The 18,038-nt window shown below is 38.2% G+C and overlaps 3 protein-coding genes across 4 annotated transcripts in view; 2 read left to right on the forward strand and 1 right to left on the reverse strand.

Annotated features, from left to right (window-relative positions):
• Nucleotides 1-57: 57 nt before the first annotated feature.
• LOC133549712 (5'-3' exonuclease PLD4) lies at nucleotides 58-8,997 on the forward strand. The gene is made up of 11 exons (XM_061895421.1): nucleotides 58-141; nucleotides 216-288; nucleotides 365-525; nucleotides 4,552-4,735; nucleotides 4,818-4,938; nucleotides 5,003-5,130; nucleotides 5,198-5,398; nucleotides 7,996-8,126; nucleotides 8,197-8,344; nucleotides 8,417-8,513; nucleotides 8,575-8,997. Exons 2-11 carry the CDS (start codon nucleotides 235-237, stop codon nucleotides 8,775-8,777), a joined length of 1,428 nt encoding a protein of 475 aa, XP_061751405.1. The 5' UTR covers nucleotides 58-141; nucleotides 216-234; the 3' UTR covers nucleotides 8,778-8,997.
• A 353-nt stretch (nucleotides 8,998-9,350) lies between these two features.
• srp14 (signal recognition particle 14) lies at nucleotides 9,351-17,416 on the forward strand. Its single transcript, XM_061895425.1, has 5 exons — nucleotides 9,351-9,518; nucleotides 10,369-10,441; nucleotides 13,362-13,474; nucleotides 13,548-13,580; nucleotides 16,643-17,416. Exons 1-5 carry the CDS (start codon nucleotides 9,495-9,497, stop codon nucleotides 16,730-16,732), a joined length of 333 nt encoding a protein of 110 aa, XP_061751409.1. The 5' UTR covers nucleotides 9,351-9,494; the 3' UTR covers nucleotides 16,733-17,416.
• xgb (x globin) overlaps nucleotides 16,333-18,038 on the reverse strand; it is a 47,343-nt gene continuing 45,637 nt past the window's right edge. For both annotated transcript variants that reach the window (XM_061895424.1, XM_061895423.1), the window contains one exon: nucleotides 16,333-17,572. In XM_061895424.1, the coding sequence (XP_061751408.1) occupies nucleotides 17,453-17,572 (120 nt within the window). In that variant the 3' untranslated portion in view covers nucleotides 16,333-17,452. The remainder of the gene's footprint in view (nucleotides 17,573-18,038) is intronic.

Raw genomic sequence — 18,038 nt, forward strand, 5'->3', positions numbered from 1 at the left:
TTTAAGCAATGGAAAGGGCGAAGGGTGAAATTAAAATTATTTCAAAGAGGAAGTGAGTTGTGTGGGCAGAGTAAAGCTGAGATCGAAAGAAGCACCTTTGTTGTTTTTTCTGGCACGACGGTTCAGCTGCATCAGCCTCATGTGAGTTATAACATGTTTTTATTTCCACTTCATGGATAGTCTTAATCCACACTGCTCTTTTTCTTTTTTTTAAGATCACTCATTTATGAGAAGATGATTATTTCCATGCACTGCAGTCTACGTGACGGTTCTGTTTCCATCAAAAAGGTACACGTATGTCTGCATCACTTACATTACTTTTTACAGAACGGGACTTTTCTCTCACTTTGATTTATATCATCAGATGTCAACACACCGTGTGACTTTAGTTGTGCTATTGGCCTGTCTGACCATCTTGGGCATTCTGCTTGCTGTCGCTGTATTGGAGAGACCCCAATCCCCCCAAAGTAAAAAAATTCTTCCTCTGGACATCGATGGTGATGATATTTCTGTTGACCATTGCAGGTAACGACTCAAACTGGTGTATAAATGGGAATGCATGTTGGGTGGTGGTCAGAGAGACTGTTTGTACCAATTGGTAGCCAACTTCCGTCAGTGTACTGAATGAATGATGTGGTTTCACTGTAAACCGCTGTATACATTCTAATACATCATTATCATAACTTGATTCAGGCCTTCCCTGTACACTCTAGAAAAATATATTTTCTGTATCAGGTTCCCTCCGGGTACTTCGGCTTCCTCCCACTTCCAATGACATGCACCTGGGGATAGGTTGATTGGCAACACTAAATTGGCCCTAGTGTGTGAATGTGAGTGTGAATGTTGTCTGTCTATCTGTGTTGGCCCAGCGATGAGGTGGCGACTTGTCCAGGGTGTACGCCGGCTTCCACTCAATTGTAGCTGAGATAGGCGACCCCAAAGAGAATAAGCAGTAGAAAATTGATGGATGGATATATAATCCAAACTGCCTTTACTCTCTCACCATAGTCTCTAAAAATCCACTCTATTAATTGAAACTAATGCTCTCAAACTATTTTATTTTTTTTAAATCAATTTAATTTTAATTGTGATTAATCAAAGTCAATTTATTGCTTGCATAATTTAAATACATTTAAAAAAAAATGTTTGGAAACTAATACAATTTTGTCAGAATTAAAAAAAAAACGTTTCTCTTTGACATATGTAGTTTATTTGCTTAAAACAGGGCAACAGTTTTATCTATAGTCCAGTAAGAGTGTAATATGAAGTGTAATTTGCTATGAAGCACACCATTCTGAGTTTTCTCACTCATCTTTGCACTGATGTGTGATCACTGTCCTGATCACTGACTGAATAACAACCCACTCCGCCTTTCAGGTAACTGTATCCATAGTGAAGGTAAATGAGCATGTGTTGACCATATTCATTGCATGTGTTGACCATATTCATTGTGTAATTAATCTGCGCTTGTACATAATTAATGGAAAATTTGGGGCTGATTAATTGTACATGTTAACCTCCCTACCTTAAATATAGCCAAAGTTACAGTACATGTTTCTTTATTTTTCTCAAAATGTTTCATTGCAATCTTGTGTTTCACTGCAACACTTTTAGTATTTGTCTTATTGCGATCTTTCTAAGTCCACAATATTTGATCATTTATGAGTTTTCTGATGAAAAAACACAATGCTAATTTCTGTACGAAGCACGCTACAGTACGTTTTAGTAATGTAATGAAAATAATGTTGTAATTCAACAAAATAAGGTCTGCCAAATTATTAAAATATATTATTGTGATTAATTGCATTTAGTCCAAGTTAAATTATTTGTAAATAATCACAGATAGATTTTTTTTTAAATCTGTATTAAGTGTACCTTAGATCAGATCATGTTTTTGCACCAAGGACCGCTTTAATGTGAGCATTGTTTTCACAGAGCGGCCCTCCACATTGGGAAGATCAATACAGCAAAAATAAGTGCATAAAAATGGGAGCGCTGCAATTGTTTCTTTGAGATGCGTTGGTCTTAGCAGGTTAATGGTACGTATATTATAGAAACCATCAACCCGCTGGGAACTGCAGATGGAAATAACCCATTGAGCAAATTTTCATTGTATATGTTCATTAATGGTTCATTGTCCCATGTAACAAAGATATAACAAACGGTGACTTCTTATCAGCAGTTTTACTATACATCTTTGAACAAGCTTATTGGTGTGCTTATTAGTGCAGTGCTTCTCAAATATTTTCTGTAAAGCCCTCCAAGGAACAAACATATTTTGCACTCTCCACCGTGACAATGAATAGTACAATGTGGCTATAAAATTGTTAAATCTCTTCATAACATTGTAAGCTTTTTACCACTGAAGGAAACAAACAAACCTTTCCTCGTCTCCCAACGTGGTTACAGGGAAGCCAAGTGCTTCATACGCTTCAACATATTGTGGTACGGCAAAAAAAACATGTTACATGAGGTACCTTTTGCCCGCCTGGCATTACACCGTGCCACCGAGGGCATTACACTATTTGAGAAGGACTGGTTTAGTGATGAGGTGGCGACTTGTCCAGGGTGTACCCCGCCTTCCGCCCGATTGTAGCTGAGATAGGCACCAGCGCCCCCTGTGACCCCAAAGGGAATAAGCGGTAGAAAATGGATGGTTTAGTGGTACAGATGAGAGTTAAATCAAAGAAAATGCGATCGTACCAATCCCCGAACTGGTGGTTGGAGACCACTGCCTTAGATAATTTTCAAGTTTTTAATACCATTAACATGAAACTGAACAATCTGTTTGCTTCATGAAAATGTTAATAAATACTATACTCAACACAAAATGAACCCAAACACATTATCCCTCATACAAATAAATGCTCTCTTTAACATGCTTACAATGAACGGCGATTAAAAATACTGTGCCGTTAACCCTTAGGGAACAAGTTATGTAACAATACCCCAAAAGCCAAACAGGACATTTGTCAAAGTGCATAAAACATTTTGGATTCATATTTGTTTTACTTTTGTTACTCAAATCTCTCAATTAACTTTAGCCCGAAGCAAAAATAGTAAACATTAAATGTTTTTATTTTATTTTAACCCTTTAGACCCACAGAGGGTTAGAGAAAACTATAATTATCTCGTTATCGCATTAACTTTAAGATCTGTTAATAAAATGCAAGTTACAAAAGTATTGTAATGTACTTTAAAACTTTTCTAGAGTTAAATGGTTTTATTGAGTGCCCACTTAAGTGGTGGTGTCCAAAATGTTGGCATTGAGTGATGCATATTGAAAAATGAATGGATCAAAATAAAAACATCAGAGCTGACCTTTATTTTTGTTAACAGGCTAAAAACATTAAAAACAAACAACAACAAAAACATACATTTTTCAATAGTTTGCAAATAGTTCACTAGGGTGGACAACAGGTATTAGACGTTTAATTGATTGAAAATATTTATAAGATGAAATTTGTTTAAAAAAGCTTTTGTGAACACTATTAAATATGCTTTAATAACAGTCAATAATGTGTTCCTATAATTAAACAAATTAAGATACTGTACAATGCATTGCTAAAACATTTAGCCGACTGACTTCAAAACTAATTTTTGTAAAACACCGAAATCCTGACAAGACTAATACCAGCAATGAAATATTAATATATAGCATAAATTAATACATTTTCTGCCAAAAGGTTATTGAAAATGTAGTATTTTCTAAAACAGTCGCAGCAATACTACATGGCAATCAAAATGTAACCTGCGAGGCATATGTACAATTTAGTGAACATGGTTATTCATAAATTCCACAAATCACAAAATCAACACTGAAAAATGTTCAAAGGATCTGAGGAACTTTATGGAGAGACCTGAGATGGCACCAAATTTAGTACCCAAGGTCCCAGTTTAGCCCAATAAGTACCCTAAGAGGTACAGTACATATTAATTTACATAGAATACAATCTAAATAGAGTAGTTTGTAAGTATCATGGTTAATATGAGTAGATTATAAATAGAAAAAAGAATAGATTGTGATCTTGTAGAGTGCAAATAGAATGTAAAAACAATGACAGCAAATCTAATAAAAGCCCATTTCAGCACTGTGGGGAAGACCGTGGATACTTTAATATTAATCCTGAGTTATGGCTATATATCCCATTACTTTTTTATACCTGCAAGGGTTTCCTGAAAAAAACAGGAAAAGTTAGATCTTTGTCCCCTGCTCTGCACTTCTTCTGCATGTCTGTCGACTGTCTTGTTTGTGAGGATGGGTGGCAGTGTATGGCAGGACACTATTGTGTCCACTGTAGTGACTGATGCAAAACTTTAATGTTAAAACCCATGTATAGCTTACAAGGGAAATCAGTATGTGAACAGCTCTCCGCTATGATGACCATGAAACACAAAGATATGTTATCACTTATTAGTATCTCTTTTTTCCTCAAACAAACGAACCGCAGGCTGCATTTTCAACATCATTGAACTAAATCGGTTATTGTTTTTTTTATTCCTATTGCAACTGCTTCTAAAATAATCTGAATGTAATATTGGCCCTTACAGTATGGCTCTGGTTGAAAGCATTCCTCAACACGTGCAATACAAAGCCAATGTAACATTCGGGATCCCTTTGGAAAAAGCTTGGAAAGATCTTCTCTCCATGGCAACGCAGGAGTTAGAAGTGGTGTCCTTTTACTGGACGTTGACTGGGGAGGACATCAATGTCAACTCTTCCTCTGATATAACTGTAAGTTCCCAACAAACTGATATTTTTAGATATGAGGTCTCTTTAGATATCATATTGATGTGAAGATTTTTAACAATGACAGGGGCGGGAAATCTTGGAGCAGCTTCAGTCGCTTCCCTCCAGGAACATCTCAGTCCGAGTAGTGACCAGCCTTCCTTCCCTGAGGACAAACTCCACCGATTTAAAGATCTTAAAACAGAACGGTTTGGATTCGTAAATTGCTTATTGTTGATCATCGACATCCATTAATCCGTCTGTCCTCTGCAGGAGTGCACGTGCGTAATGTTGACTTTGGGCGTCTGACAAATGGTGTCCTGCACAGCAAATTCTGGATCGTGGACCAAAAGCATATGTTTGTAGGCAGTGCTAACATGGACTGGAGGGCTCTGACACAGGTGAATAGACATCATCATCAAAAAAAAAAATCAAAAAAGTTTTATTACTACACATGTGACAATGTAGGTGAAAGAACTGGGCGTGGTCATTTACAACTGCTCAAGTCTTGCAAGAGACCTCCATAAGATCTTCCTGTCTTACTGGGTGATGGCACATTCCAACAGCTCTTTGCCACACTCCTGGCCTTCTTCCTTAGACACTCACATCAATAAAGAGCGACCCCTTCTGGTGAATGATGGAAATATCACCAGCAGAATCTACCTTGCAGTGAGTTGAGTTCTGACAATTCGCACACCTCCGTACTTACATTTAGCATTTTGATCGCATCTGTACCTGGCTGTTGCATTCAGCACACCCCAAATGATGAGTGTATACTAGGGCGCTTGACTAACCGAATGTAATCCTCATGTTGGCTATGTCGTGGGAGGGGAGGGACTAACTGGAATTGAGAATTAAACAGAAGAGAAGAAGAACAGAAAGTGGATATATATTAGGGTGATTGAAACTACACGTTTTGTGTCAATCAGATACCAGATAAATAAAGAGCAAGTCGGACAGATACCGATATTTTTTTACTTGGACATTTTTCAAGATCATTGAAGGATTTTGTGATTTTTGCCCTTAAAATGTTGATGTTGATTAGAAAAAAACTCCAGACAAAGCTTTCAGGCATACAGAACATTTATATCAACACTAGGCCTGTCAAAGTTAATGAGTTAATGCATGCGAATAATCACAAAAAATTATCACATTAAAAATGTATATACGCAGATTATTCACACAATTTATTTTAACTGCACATGCTCCTTCATTGTAACCGGAGATGGTTACCTGAAATTAGTCAGGTCAATGCATTTGTCAGTGCAAATACGAGTGAGGACACTCTTACTGGTGTACTCGCTGGCAAATTCCACTTCAAAACACAACCTGATGGTACTTACGAAAATACTGTTACAAATTTTTGAGCAAATAAATTATCTACATATCGAGTAAAATGTTGAAATAAAGGTATGACATTCCGACAATAAAATTTTATTTGTTTAAAAAATAATAGGGTCTTTTTTTTAATCTATTTAATGCAAGTAATTTACTGTGATTAATCACTACTAAACAACATTCAAAAGTGTGTTTAATCTGATTCAGGAATCTGAATCTTTTTGACAGCACTATTTGTGTAAGATTTTGCAATATTAGATAAAATGCAAAACAAGGATTCCCTTATTCTGTTTTTGACATACAATTGTTTGAGAAAAATAAGTCAGTACTGCAAAATAATTAAACCAAAGCAAAACATGTCCTCTCAAATTCAAAACCTTCAAAGCCCGCCTTCAAGAACTTGTCTGAGTTTATAAACAATATATGACTACATATACATTTATAAGGGTGTCCCAATCCGATATTGATATCAGCTATTTGTCTGATATCAACAAAAAAAAAGGATCGGATGATATCGCCTTATATCTAAAATCTCGAATAAAAGCTCAGGTACAAGCTGCAATAAATTTACTTGTGCAAAACCAGTTAACATCTAAATGTACTCCAATAAGCACACTAGGTTGGTCTTTTTTGTGTTTTAGTGAAGTTATTTAAAAAAAGGTAAACACGGTTGGCTACTAGGAACTCGCAACCACACAATAACTAAGGTAGCCATACTTAATACCTGTCTTTAACTGAACAATGTTGCAGTCTAAAACCTGACATTTGTCAATATAAGCTAGTAATTATAGTTGAAGTGTACTTACAGATATAAAGCCTGCAAGGCAGAAGTGCATTAGAAAATATCCAGTAACAAACATCCATCCATCCATTTTCTACTGCTTATTCCCTTTTGGGGTCGCGGGGGGCACTGGCGCCTATCTCAGGTACAATCTGGCGGAAGGAGGAGTACACACTGGACAAGTCGCCACCTCATCGCAGGGCCAACACAGATAGACAGACAACATTCACACTCACATTCACACACTAGGGCCAATTTAGTGTTGCCAATCAACCTATCCCCAGGTGCATGTCTTTGGAGGTGGGAGGAAGCCAGGAGTACCCGGAGGGAACCCACGCATTCACGGGGAGAACATGCAAACTCCACACTCCTTGGATTGAACTCAGGACTGCAGGACCTTCGTATTGTGAGGCAGACGCACTAACCCCTCTGCCACCGTGAAGCCCTGTAACAAACATGTTGGCCTCATTCAACTTACTGTGTCATGAGTTTAACTTAATTAGTTATTGGGGCCACTTGTGTTGCCCAAAAATAATTAACACTTCACTTCATCTTAAAAATTGCTTAGTTCCATTCCAGACTGTTCTAATAAATAGATTAGTGTTCTTCGAACCTACAGTACCTAATGTCTCTTGATCCAGCCCTTTCTAACAGTCCACAATCCATCCATCCATCCATCCATCATCTTCCGCTTATCCGAGGTCGGGTCGCGGGGGCAGCAGCCTAAGCAGGGAAGCCCAGACTTCCCTATCTCCAGCCACTTCGTCTAGCTCTTCCCGGGGGATCCCGAGGCGTTCCCAGGCCAGTCCACAATACAAAAAAACTAAAGTATGTATGATTTGTGCATATATCGTTTCAAATCAATGTCAGTATTCGCCAATACTCAAGGCTCCAATATCGGTATCGTATCCGAAGTGAAGTAGTTGTAGCGTGACACCCTTATATATTTACAATATATTTGAACAACACAACAAAAACAGATTTGTCAAGATGACTGAAAAATACTACATGCTAATATAAATCAACCCACCTCTACTATAGTAAGTACATATACAGTACATATGGGAGTGTAAATACGGAAGTGCTCAGTTTGAACAGAGTTCCTTTTACCAATGAAGCTCTTGTAACAAGTACTTGTTGTCTATAGGGTTCTCCACCATCATTCTGTCCTGCATCACGGACTCAGGACCTGGAGGCCATCATCTCCATCATCTCTGAAGCGCATAATTCTATTGACGTGGCTGTCATGGAGTATCTCCCCATAGCACACCCACATAGGTTAATTAAGTTAAAAATATAATTGCAATATGTTTTTTTGCTTGAAGTCCGCTTTGTATTGTTCTTCCAGATATTGGCCCGATATTGACACCGCCCTCAGGAGAGCTGCGTTTGAGAGGAAGGTGAAGATCCGGATGCTTATCAGCTGCAGGCATAGCTCCTTAACCTTAATGCTGCCTTTCCTTCAGTCCCTCGCTGCCCTGGACAGAATCCAAATTGTAAGGAGTTGACGAGATGATCCATGATGTCCACATACGTTTTTACAAGTTCTTTTGTGTGTTTTTGTTTAGAAGTTGTTCATTTTACCCATGGTAAACCAGACAAACATTCCCTTCAGTCGAGTCAACCATAATAAATACTTGGTGACTGAAAAAGTGGCCTACATCGGTGAGTCATTGCTCAACATTGATGAGAATGATCAATTATTAATGAGATATTTGCTTTGCAGGTACATCTAACTGGTCAGGGGACTACTTTTTAAACACAGCTGGAGTGGGTCTGGTGATTTCCCAGCATGCTCCTTATCCTTTATGGAAGACCAAAACTGTGCAGGGCCACCTCATGGCGGTGTTCAACAGAGACTGGGACTCTCAGTTTGCAGTGAACCTTACTGATCTGGGCCACCACCCAGAATGTTTTTTGTCAACATGATGATGAGCAAAGCTTTTTCTACATCCATGCATTTATTCACAACCATGATGTTATTTTCATCTGTATAGCCACAATTGTATTTTATTTTGGTCCATTTGAGCAGGACACAAACTGCACAGTCGTCCCTTGTTTATCGCTGTTAAGTGGAGGACCAAGATATGACTGTGATTAAATAAATGTACCCTTAATACGAATCATTAATTAAATATGTATTCCGATATATGTTCTTCAGAGAAAATGAGCCAAAGTCAGTGAGTCACAGACCTGAACACCGCACAAGGGTGTTCACACATTGATTTAAATTGTCCACCGAATGCATTTAGTAATCGTTGCTACTGTTGTTTTCCTAGTTGATGTGCAACTGCAAACAGATTAAGTCAGTGTATTTCTGTTAAAAAATAGAAACCAAATGACTTTGACATCACAGCCTTTATATATAAAAATATATGTTTTAAACTGCCAAGGAAAAGGTTAAATGATTATGTTTGAACTGACAACTCGTTTTTGCTTATCATTGTCGAAAGAGGCGAACTAAAGTTGAAAAGGGGAGGTTAGATAGTGTCACTCTACTACCCCTCACCGATAGAGGACGCTGTGGTCAAAATAATGGCGGAAGCGTGTACGCTCCCGGTGAAGTAGTGAAGTAGTACGTGTGCATTTAGCTATTAGCTGTTAGCCTGCAGCCGGAGTGACCACAACTCTCTTTCAGTCACAAACATGGTGCTGCTTGAAAACGATTCGGTAAGGACTTCAGATATTTAAATTGTGTCGTATCCGTTTTTCATCATTAATTATAAAATACACTGGGCTAGCGTTTACAAAAGCTAACAAAGCCTGACAAAATGAACATTTGTCTTGGTAGCTTTACTGCTAGCGTCTGCTAGCTGAAGCTGAATGTTTTTTATATTTTATAAACCGATAGTCAATAGAAAACTTTTTAAAGTACATCTTACATTATAAACGATCACCTTGAAATTTGTGTGAACTAAAAAAAAACTGAACTTTTGACGTATATTATCTCCTTATGCATTTAATAGCTTATGTGGCTACTTGTATAATACAATTTGTGTTCTTTACGAACCAGGTCTTCATTGTTATCGTTAACCTTATTTCTTTTAAACTATCCATAGTTTCATGTGATTTATTAATGTGTTTTTTGGAGTTTACATGTTCTCCTCGTGACTGCGTGGGTTCCCTCCGGCTTCCTCCCACCTCCAAAGACATGCACCTGGGGATAGGTTGATTGGCAACTCTAAATTGTCCCTAGTGTGTGAGTGTGAATGTTGTTTGTCTATCTGTGTTGGCCCTGTGATGAGGTGGCGACTTGTCCAGGGTGTGCTCCGCCTTCCGCCCGAATGCAGCTGAGATAGGCTCCAGCATTCCCCGCGACCCCAGAAGGGACAAGCGGTAGGAAATGGATGGTGTTTAGTGTTGCCAGTCAACATATCCCCAGGTGCATGTCTTTGGAGATGGGAGGAAGCCGGAGGGGACCCACTCAGTCACGGGGAAAACATGCAAACAGTCTTTCCCTAAACCTGATGAAGACTATTGTTAAAGTTGACCATTCTGTGTGTCTTCTTGTTTCTTCTAGTTCCTCACAGAGCTCACTCGTCTGTTCCAGAAGTGCAGATCTTCGGGTAGTGTCGTCATCACGTTGAAAAAGTGTAAGTAATTCTACAGAATCATACTGGGTTGTTGGTTCATGCCTCCTCTTATATTCCATATTAGCACAATAACGTATCAAGCAGTAAAGGACCAAGACATGGCACAGTTTGTCAATAAACAGTAATGCTGCACCTTAGTTTCTCACCATAGTCCATCCATTTTCTATTGCTTATTCCCTTTGGGGTCGCGGGGGGTGCTGGTGCCTATCTGAGCTACAATCGGGTGGAAGGCTGGGTACACCCTGGACAAGTCGCCACCTTATCGCAGGGCTCTCACTATAGTATAGTTGTAAATAAACATTGCTGTTTACGGTACTTCCAATGTACTTTGAACTTAAATGGCTTAACTTGAACTTACTCCAAATGTAACTCAACTTGGCTATGTGATCAGGTTGTTTTTAGCCTGTCAGCCCAATGAGACATCTGTATTTTTCTATTGTTCGTTTGAGAGTCCTGCTGTCCTCTGTCAAACCCCTATGACATAAATTATTTAGCTATGAATCTACCGGGCGCGGGTTTAGCTTTTTTCCTTTTTTCTTTGGGCTCTATGGGTCCCCTTTTCGAAAAATAAGACCAGTTTCAACAAGAACAACATGATAGCAGCAGCAGCAAAGAAGTCTTTAGCGTGGAATTTGCATTGAGAGAACTCACATTAAAAGCAAGGACTCCAGAGTCACAATGCACTTGTTATCCAAGGTACAGTGTTTCATTAATTCATACAGGTGAACTTCTTTTTACGCTTGTTTGACAAGAATGTTAAAACAATCTAGCGCCCCCTAAGTCCCATCTTCACCTTAACGGGTTACACGTATCAAGACAATCGGCCTGTTTTTAGTCTGATATTCCTCCTTCCAACAAAAAGACAGGAAATTCCCGATCATTTTATGTCTTACAAGATTTTTTTATAAAATTGTCCTGTGGTCTTAGGGGACTTAAGAGAACATTTGCCCAGACACTTGTCTCTAAAACGGGTCAGGCCGACAATCATACATTTTAAACATATTCAACATTTTTGACCAAAACTCTACCTGTCTTTGGGATATGCTAACGCCTTTGAGTCATCGCTGCGTGAATTGTGACGTTGTCAGTAAAGCAGCCGATCTGTAAGCTGAAAAAAAAACATTGCTGCTACTTTATTGAGGATGTATTCACCTCTGGCTTGCTCGGATTATTAAGTGTGTTCCCTTTTTCCAGTTTTTTCAAAAATATTTTAGTTTGGGATTTTACTTTAATTTTGGTATCGATCAGGTACCAAGGAAATACAGGGCTTCTATTGCTGAAACTATTATAAATACCAACACTGTTTGTCTTAAAACGCTATGATTATTGAATCATTTTAAGATTTTTTTTTTTTTTTAGTTTGTTGATTTTGATAACATTGAAATATGTTTTGCAAATAAACATAGTATTATAAACATATAGAACAATTTAAATCAATGTAATAATATATCATATCCATTTGCAGTTGTATTACACACAATTGTTTGAGGAAAAAAGTCACTAATGTAAGAAAAAATGTTATAAATGAAACAGAGATATTTGTGAAAAGTAACACTGACAGACTAGAAGAGTAATTTGCTGGAACATTGAAAAGAGGAGTTACAACAGAAGTATCGATCCCACAACACATCAATCCGATACCAATACTCGACTTGGTACGCTGGGCGTGTTACTTTGTCCATAATACACACTTCAGTTCATCAGATGTCTGTATAAACATGCATTTAGTGAAACGCATGTTTCACCTCTAAACGAGGCATTCCTAGTCTAAGGTAGCATGTTGTCAAGGGATTGGCGTTAACAAATTGTCCTCTGTTCAAAAGTCTCTGCAGTGCGTTTGTAACAATACCAACTTGGTCACATTTGTTCACTTTGAGATTTCGGCTTGGACGACTAGTCTGTCGGTGGTGGGACAGACTATTTGTGTGTGTGTGCTGTGTTGATATTATTGAAGCATACTACACACACACACATACACACACACACACACACAGATCACAACTGATCAATCCCTGATTTATCGTTATATGTAGGGTCTGCAATAAATAAAAAATATACTCTTAAGATGTACTTTTTTTTGTACCAACCTGAGTCTTTAAAATGAAGACTGTTTTACAGCTAAAATACTTAAGATGTACAGGTAAAATTAGTTATGATTGGTAATACAATCTGTACAAAAGGTCTGAATAAATTAAATCGTGCAAAAACTGAAGCAATCTTTCCCAAATCCAATTGATCAATTCTAAACACCCCTTCAATATTAACACATTTTACAGCGAATAATTATAGTTTTATATGCAGTAAACAACGCAAAATACATATACATGACGAATAACATGGATAAATGAACATGTAGCCTAATTTTTACCTTTTTATTACATTTTATTGGCAAAGAGAGTGATAAGCGGGGGAAGGCGAGCAGGAATGAGACACTCGAACGCCACCATAGTACTTTATTTCTTGAATTCTATTGTGTTTTCCACCTTCTTTTCAAAGTGCTAGCCCTATGATAGCTGATTAGCAGTCCTACTCTATAAAAAACACCTCAGAGACCTGTTTAGGTACTCAATTCCACTGAATGATACCGTTAAGTGGACTAGTTTGTTATGCACAATTTTTGGCCGTATGATAACCCAGGCGACAAAAAAAAATTATTGTGTAACTGCGTATGGCAACTAAGACACCATTGTTGTTAGTTATTTCCTTCCTAACCCTTTGGGTTTATTACGAATTGGGTTTCAGTCCGACCTTTTGAGGTTGCATTTTATTTCCATTTTTATGTTTGTCTATTAACATACTATAAATGTGTTCACTTGTGACTATCATCTGTAATAAGTGTTTCTTTCTTTGTTACTTTTTATTTGGAAGCTTTAAACTTTAATAATGTCTGTATTGTGGTGACTTGAGTCGTGTTCTTCAGACGACGGGAGGACTAAGCCAGTGCCTAGAAAAGGCCACTCGGAGTCCTTTGACCCTGCAGACAACAAATGTCTCATCAGAGCTTCTGACGGCAAGAAGAAAATAAGCACAGTGGTAAGTTTATTGGATTTTAGGGTGTCTTTCTTACAAATTGTGTGCTTTTCATGTCAAACCATTTTTCTTACAGATCAATACCAAAGAAGTAATCAAGTTTCAGATGGTATGTTTTTTATATTACACTTTTCCTTTTGTTAGGTGTTTCTTGTGAGTTTTTTATTTCTCAACTTCTTGACGTTCATGTGACTCTGTATATCCTCAAATAGTAGCCTCAATGCTGTGTTGTTATCCACCTAATAAATAAACTTCACCTCATGTAATGCCACTAAGTAGCTTTGGAAAAGAATATCGTCATACTGATAATTGAACAACATGGGGGAAACAAAGCTCCAATAACTGATAAACGCTCCAATGAGGTGAGATTACCCACACTGTGCTGTAGGTGGGTTAGGGTGAAGAAATAAAAAAATTCACTGTACCCACATTGTGCTGTAGGTGGGTTAGGGTGAAGAAATAAAAAAATTCACCGGACTTCGCTACCTTTTCGTGGAAGGCATCACCCGTCTGAACCGAATGCCCTACAAACACTTTGCAGGGGGAAAAACACTTGTGTTTTGACATATGAAACCTCACAAGCCACCCACTGGTATCCACACTGAAAAATGAAGACGCTACTGGTGCATTAGTCGGGTGCTAAGTGAGTGCAGACCACCTCCAACAATTACTCTGCGGTAAAATACGCACGTAACATTCTTGTTAGTAACATTCTTGTTAGTATTGTAGCGTACTGACAGAAAAACAGTCTGGCGCTTTTTTGTTTTATTTATTGCCAACCCTGACATGCCAACAGCAGCCCTCATTACACCATAGCACCACAGTGCTTGCCCACCCACAACAACACGCCACTTTCTCCAGTGAGAACACCTGAATTTTTGACTATAAAACATTACACACCAATTAAGTTGTTTATTTGCACGTTCTCTATGCTCTGTAGTGCCGCAATAACTATGGCATTTTTTTGTTGATTTTAATATTTTTAAATGTATTACTTTATCATTTAATCTATACCACAGAAGTATGTAAATTACTAGTCTATTCAACTTGAATCTCACAAAATTCCAGAAAAAAACATTTTTATTTTTTAAATACCAGTTTTGGCTAAAATATATGAGACTCAACCCTAAGCTTCACTGATTTATAGATGAGATGTTAGCTCTACTGTAGTAATGATGTCATATTTGGTTTGCACAAATCTACATGTACAGTTTGTCATATCCACTTTTTCTTTGACTCTTTCTTACTTTAAGGTGTGCACAAAATGCAGATAGATATACAATGCATCTGGAAAGTATTAGCAGTGCTTTAATTTTTCCACATTTTGTTATGTTAGTCTTATTCCAAAATGGAACAGATTCAAATGTGTCCTCAAAATTCTACAGACAATACTCCATAATGTCGATGTGAATGAATATGAATATATATATATATATATATATATATATATATATATATATATATATATATATATATATATATAAATAAGACATGCACCTGGGGATAGGTTGATTGGCAACACTAAATTGGCCCTAGTGTGTGAATGTGAGTGTGGATGTTGTCTATCTGTGTTGGCCCTGCGATGAGGTGGCGACTTGTCCAGGGTGTACCCCGCCTTCCGCCCGATTGTAGCTGAGATAGGCGCCAGCGCCCCCCGCGACCCCAAAAAGGGAATAAGCGGTAGAAAATGGATGGATGGATATATATATATATATATATATATGTATATGTATATGTGTGTATTTTTTAATTCATGTAAAACAATCACATGTACATAAGTATTCACAGCGTTTGCACAATACGTTGCTAATGCAACTCTGGCAGCTATTACAGCCTCAAGTCTTTTTGAATACAATGCCACAAGCTTGGCAAACCTATGTTTGGGCAGTTTCACCCATTCCTCTTTGCAGCAATTCTCAAGCTGCATCAAGAACCTGATGGTCACTCTGTCAGACCTACAACATTCCTCAGAGGAGAGAGGGGAACCTCCTAGAAGGACCATTTCTGTCACAATCTACCAAGGAGGCCTGTATGGCATAGTGCTCAGACAAAGTTTGCCAAAATGATCTTGAAAGACTCTCAGACCATGAGAAACAAGTTTCTCTGGTCTGATGAGGCAAAGATTGAACTCTTTGGTGTGAATGCCATACATCTTGTTTGGAGGAGACCAGACACCGCTCATCACTAGGCCAATACCATCCCTACAGTGTAGCATGGTGGGGGCAGCATCATGCTGTGGGGATGGTTTTCAGCAGCGTGAACTGGGTGACCATTCAGGATAGAGGGCAATATGAATGCAGCAATGTACAGTGACATCCAGGAGGAAAACAAACGCTTCCCATGGAGCTTGAGAGGTGCTGCAAAGAGAAATGGGTGAAGCTGCCCAAAGATAGATGCTATCAAAGCTGTCAAGTGTGCGTCAAAGTATTGAGCAAAGCCTGTAAATACTTATGTACATGTATTTTTTGTTTTAGTTCATTTTTGATACATTTGCAATTAAAAAAACAACTATTTTTTACATCATTATTAGGGGGTAATGTCTGTAGAATTTTGAGGACACAAATGTATTCAATTTTAGAATAAGACTATTATATAACAAATTGTGGAAAAAACAAAGCCCTGTGAATACGTTCCAGCTGCACTGTCAATAGGTATTGGTCTTGAGAAGCAGGAATATATCAGTATAAAATATTGTTCATCCCTATACTGTAAATAGTTTCAGTACCATTCTCCAGCTTTCCCACACAAAACACTTAAGCTGGAGGTTTTGGTTGAACAGAATTTTATTCTTTACAGAAACATGAGAAGTAGGTTGAATGGAAGTGAATCAAGAAATCGTACAGGAAACATTGTCTGCATGGTCTTACAGCCGAGCAGCAAATGCAAACTTGAATAGTCACGTCGTCGATGAAATCACACCTGTTTAAAAATGTCAAGTACCCTTTCCTGTTGACCCTATTATATTTGCCATAACTTCTTACATGACACTATATTACTGCACCTTTCCTGACTTTGTGCCCCATTTTCAGTAGTTTTGTAGGGCGGAGATTATTGATGGCTGTAGGGACAATTGCAAAAGTATGTAATGTACTTATGTGCGTGCATCCTGAATAACTGTTCCCAGGAAACAGTCACTGCTTATGCCTGACTAATTCAACTGCCTCTTTGCAGGCATATTCCAACCTCCTCAGAGCACACATGGATGGACTGAAGAAGAAAGACAAAAAGAGTAAAAGCAAGAAAAGCAAAGCTACCCAGTGAGCAACAGACTGATAGGCTTATGAACTGATCCTGGTCCTTCTGACAGGGAGGGAGTAGGTTCCACTCAGACGACCCGTTGGTCCCTCCCTCAGAATACCGTGTACATCGTTCCAGTGACTACTTCCATACTTTGCCATGCTAATGTGTTGTCGGCAATTCTTCCGAGTGCCATCTGTGAGGATTTGTTGTACCGCACAAATCGACCACTCTCGACAGTCTCTGGAGCCAAATCCACGCAGTCCACCCCAGCGGCGTGTTGACTTTTCTTCTATTTAATGACTACGATCCCTATTTATGTTCAAATTCTAATTGTCAAGCCAGTCACTTTAAGTTTTTTTTAGAGGGATGATTTCATTTTTATCTTTGGCAAATGTATTGAACTGTCGGATGAGTTGCTTGGACACAAAACAAAAATCTGTTTTTTTCCCTCATGTGTTTAAAGTATTTTTGGTAGAATTATTCCCCCTTTAAGGACCCCATGAAGCTGCCGCTCTCACAATCTAATTTTGTCAATAATGATGTTTCAGTTCATCAGACGTTTGAATGGGCTAAATAGCACAACATTGATTTAGTGAAAGGCATCTTGGACTTCTGGACTATGCATTCCCAATCCAAGGCAGTGTGTTGTGTCAGGGATTGCAGCAGTGTTGTCGTTGACAAATAAAGTGCTCCGTTCAAAAGTCACCGCAGTGTGTTTTATAACTAACATTGTGTGTTGTCTCAAAGCACCGTGTTCCGCTTGTCCACTCTCTCCTTTGGGGAGACAGCCGCCTGGTTGTGGCGCTCGCTTTCCTCCTCGTAGCCTTGCTTCATCAAGCCGGTCACGTACTGGAACAAGGTCTCAACACAAAACAATTGGTCGTCATTAATAAAAAGTTGTTTGTGTGGTCCCTCTCTCGTGTGATAGCAAATATATATACCACAGTATGTTAATTTTTTTTATAAATAGGGAAAGTCATTGAAAAGCAAGTGCATGAGAAGTTGTGAAAAAATTAACATCAAATTGCAACTTATGACTACAGTTCTGCCAAACAGGTCAAGTTTTAAAGCAACGGTAAACCACAATATAGCAATAGAGGTTGACACAAGCACATTAAAACCTGACAGGAGGTACTTGTAATATTACACTTTCAATATTGGAAAATAAAATACTGTCTTGTGATTCTTTGGCATACCACTAGATAGAGCCTGTGCACAACTAGTGTACCACAGTTTAAGAATCACTGTTTTAACTATATTCAACACTATTAAGTGCATTCTTGATATATTTACTATGCAGTTACTGTAGAATATAAGAGTTTAACTT

Source organism: Nerophis ophidion, linkage group LG03 (assembly GCF_033978795.1).
Source record: "Nerophis ophidion isolate RoL-2023_Sa linkage group LG03, RoL_Noph_v1.0, whole genome shotgun sequence".
NCBI classification, from domain to species: Eukaryota; Metazoa; Chordata; class Actinopteri; order Syngnathiformes; family Syngnathidae; genus Nerophis; species Nerophis ophidion.

Bases quoted from the DNA above. Each gene is read 5' to 3' on its own strand.
- srp14 (XM_061895425.1), top strand. From the start codon at position 9,495: ATGGTGCTGCTTGAAAACGATTCG. The intron at 9,519-10,368 runs GTAAGGACTTCA...TGTTTCTTCTAG, and splicing joins TGCTGCTTGAAAACGATTCG to TTCCTCACAGAGCTCACTCG. The intron at 10,442-13,361 runs GTAAGTAATTCT...CGTGTTCTTCAG, and splicing joins CGTCATCACGTTGAAAAAGT to ACGACGGGAGGACTAAGCCA.
- LOC133549712 (XM_061895421.1), top strand. From the start codon at position 235: ATGATTATTTCCATGCACTGCAGTCTACGTGACGGTTCTGTTTCCATC. The intron at 289-364 runs GTACACGTATGT...TTATATCATCAG, and splicing joins GTTCTGTTTCCATCAAAAAG to ATGTCAACACACCGTGTGAC. The intron at 8,345-8,416 runs GTAAGGAGTTGA...GTTTTTGTTTAG, and splicing joins CCCTGGACAGAATCCAAATT to AAGTTGTTCATTTTACCCAT.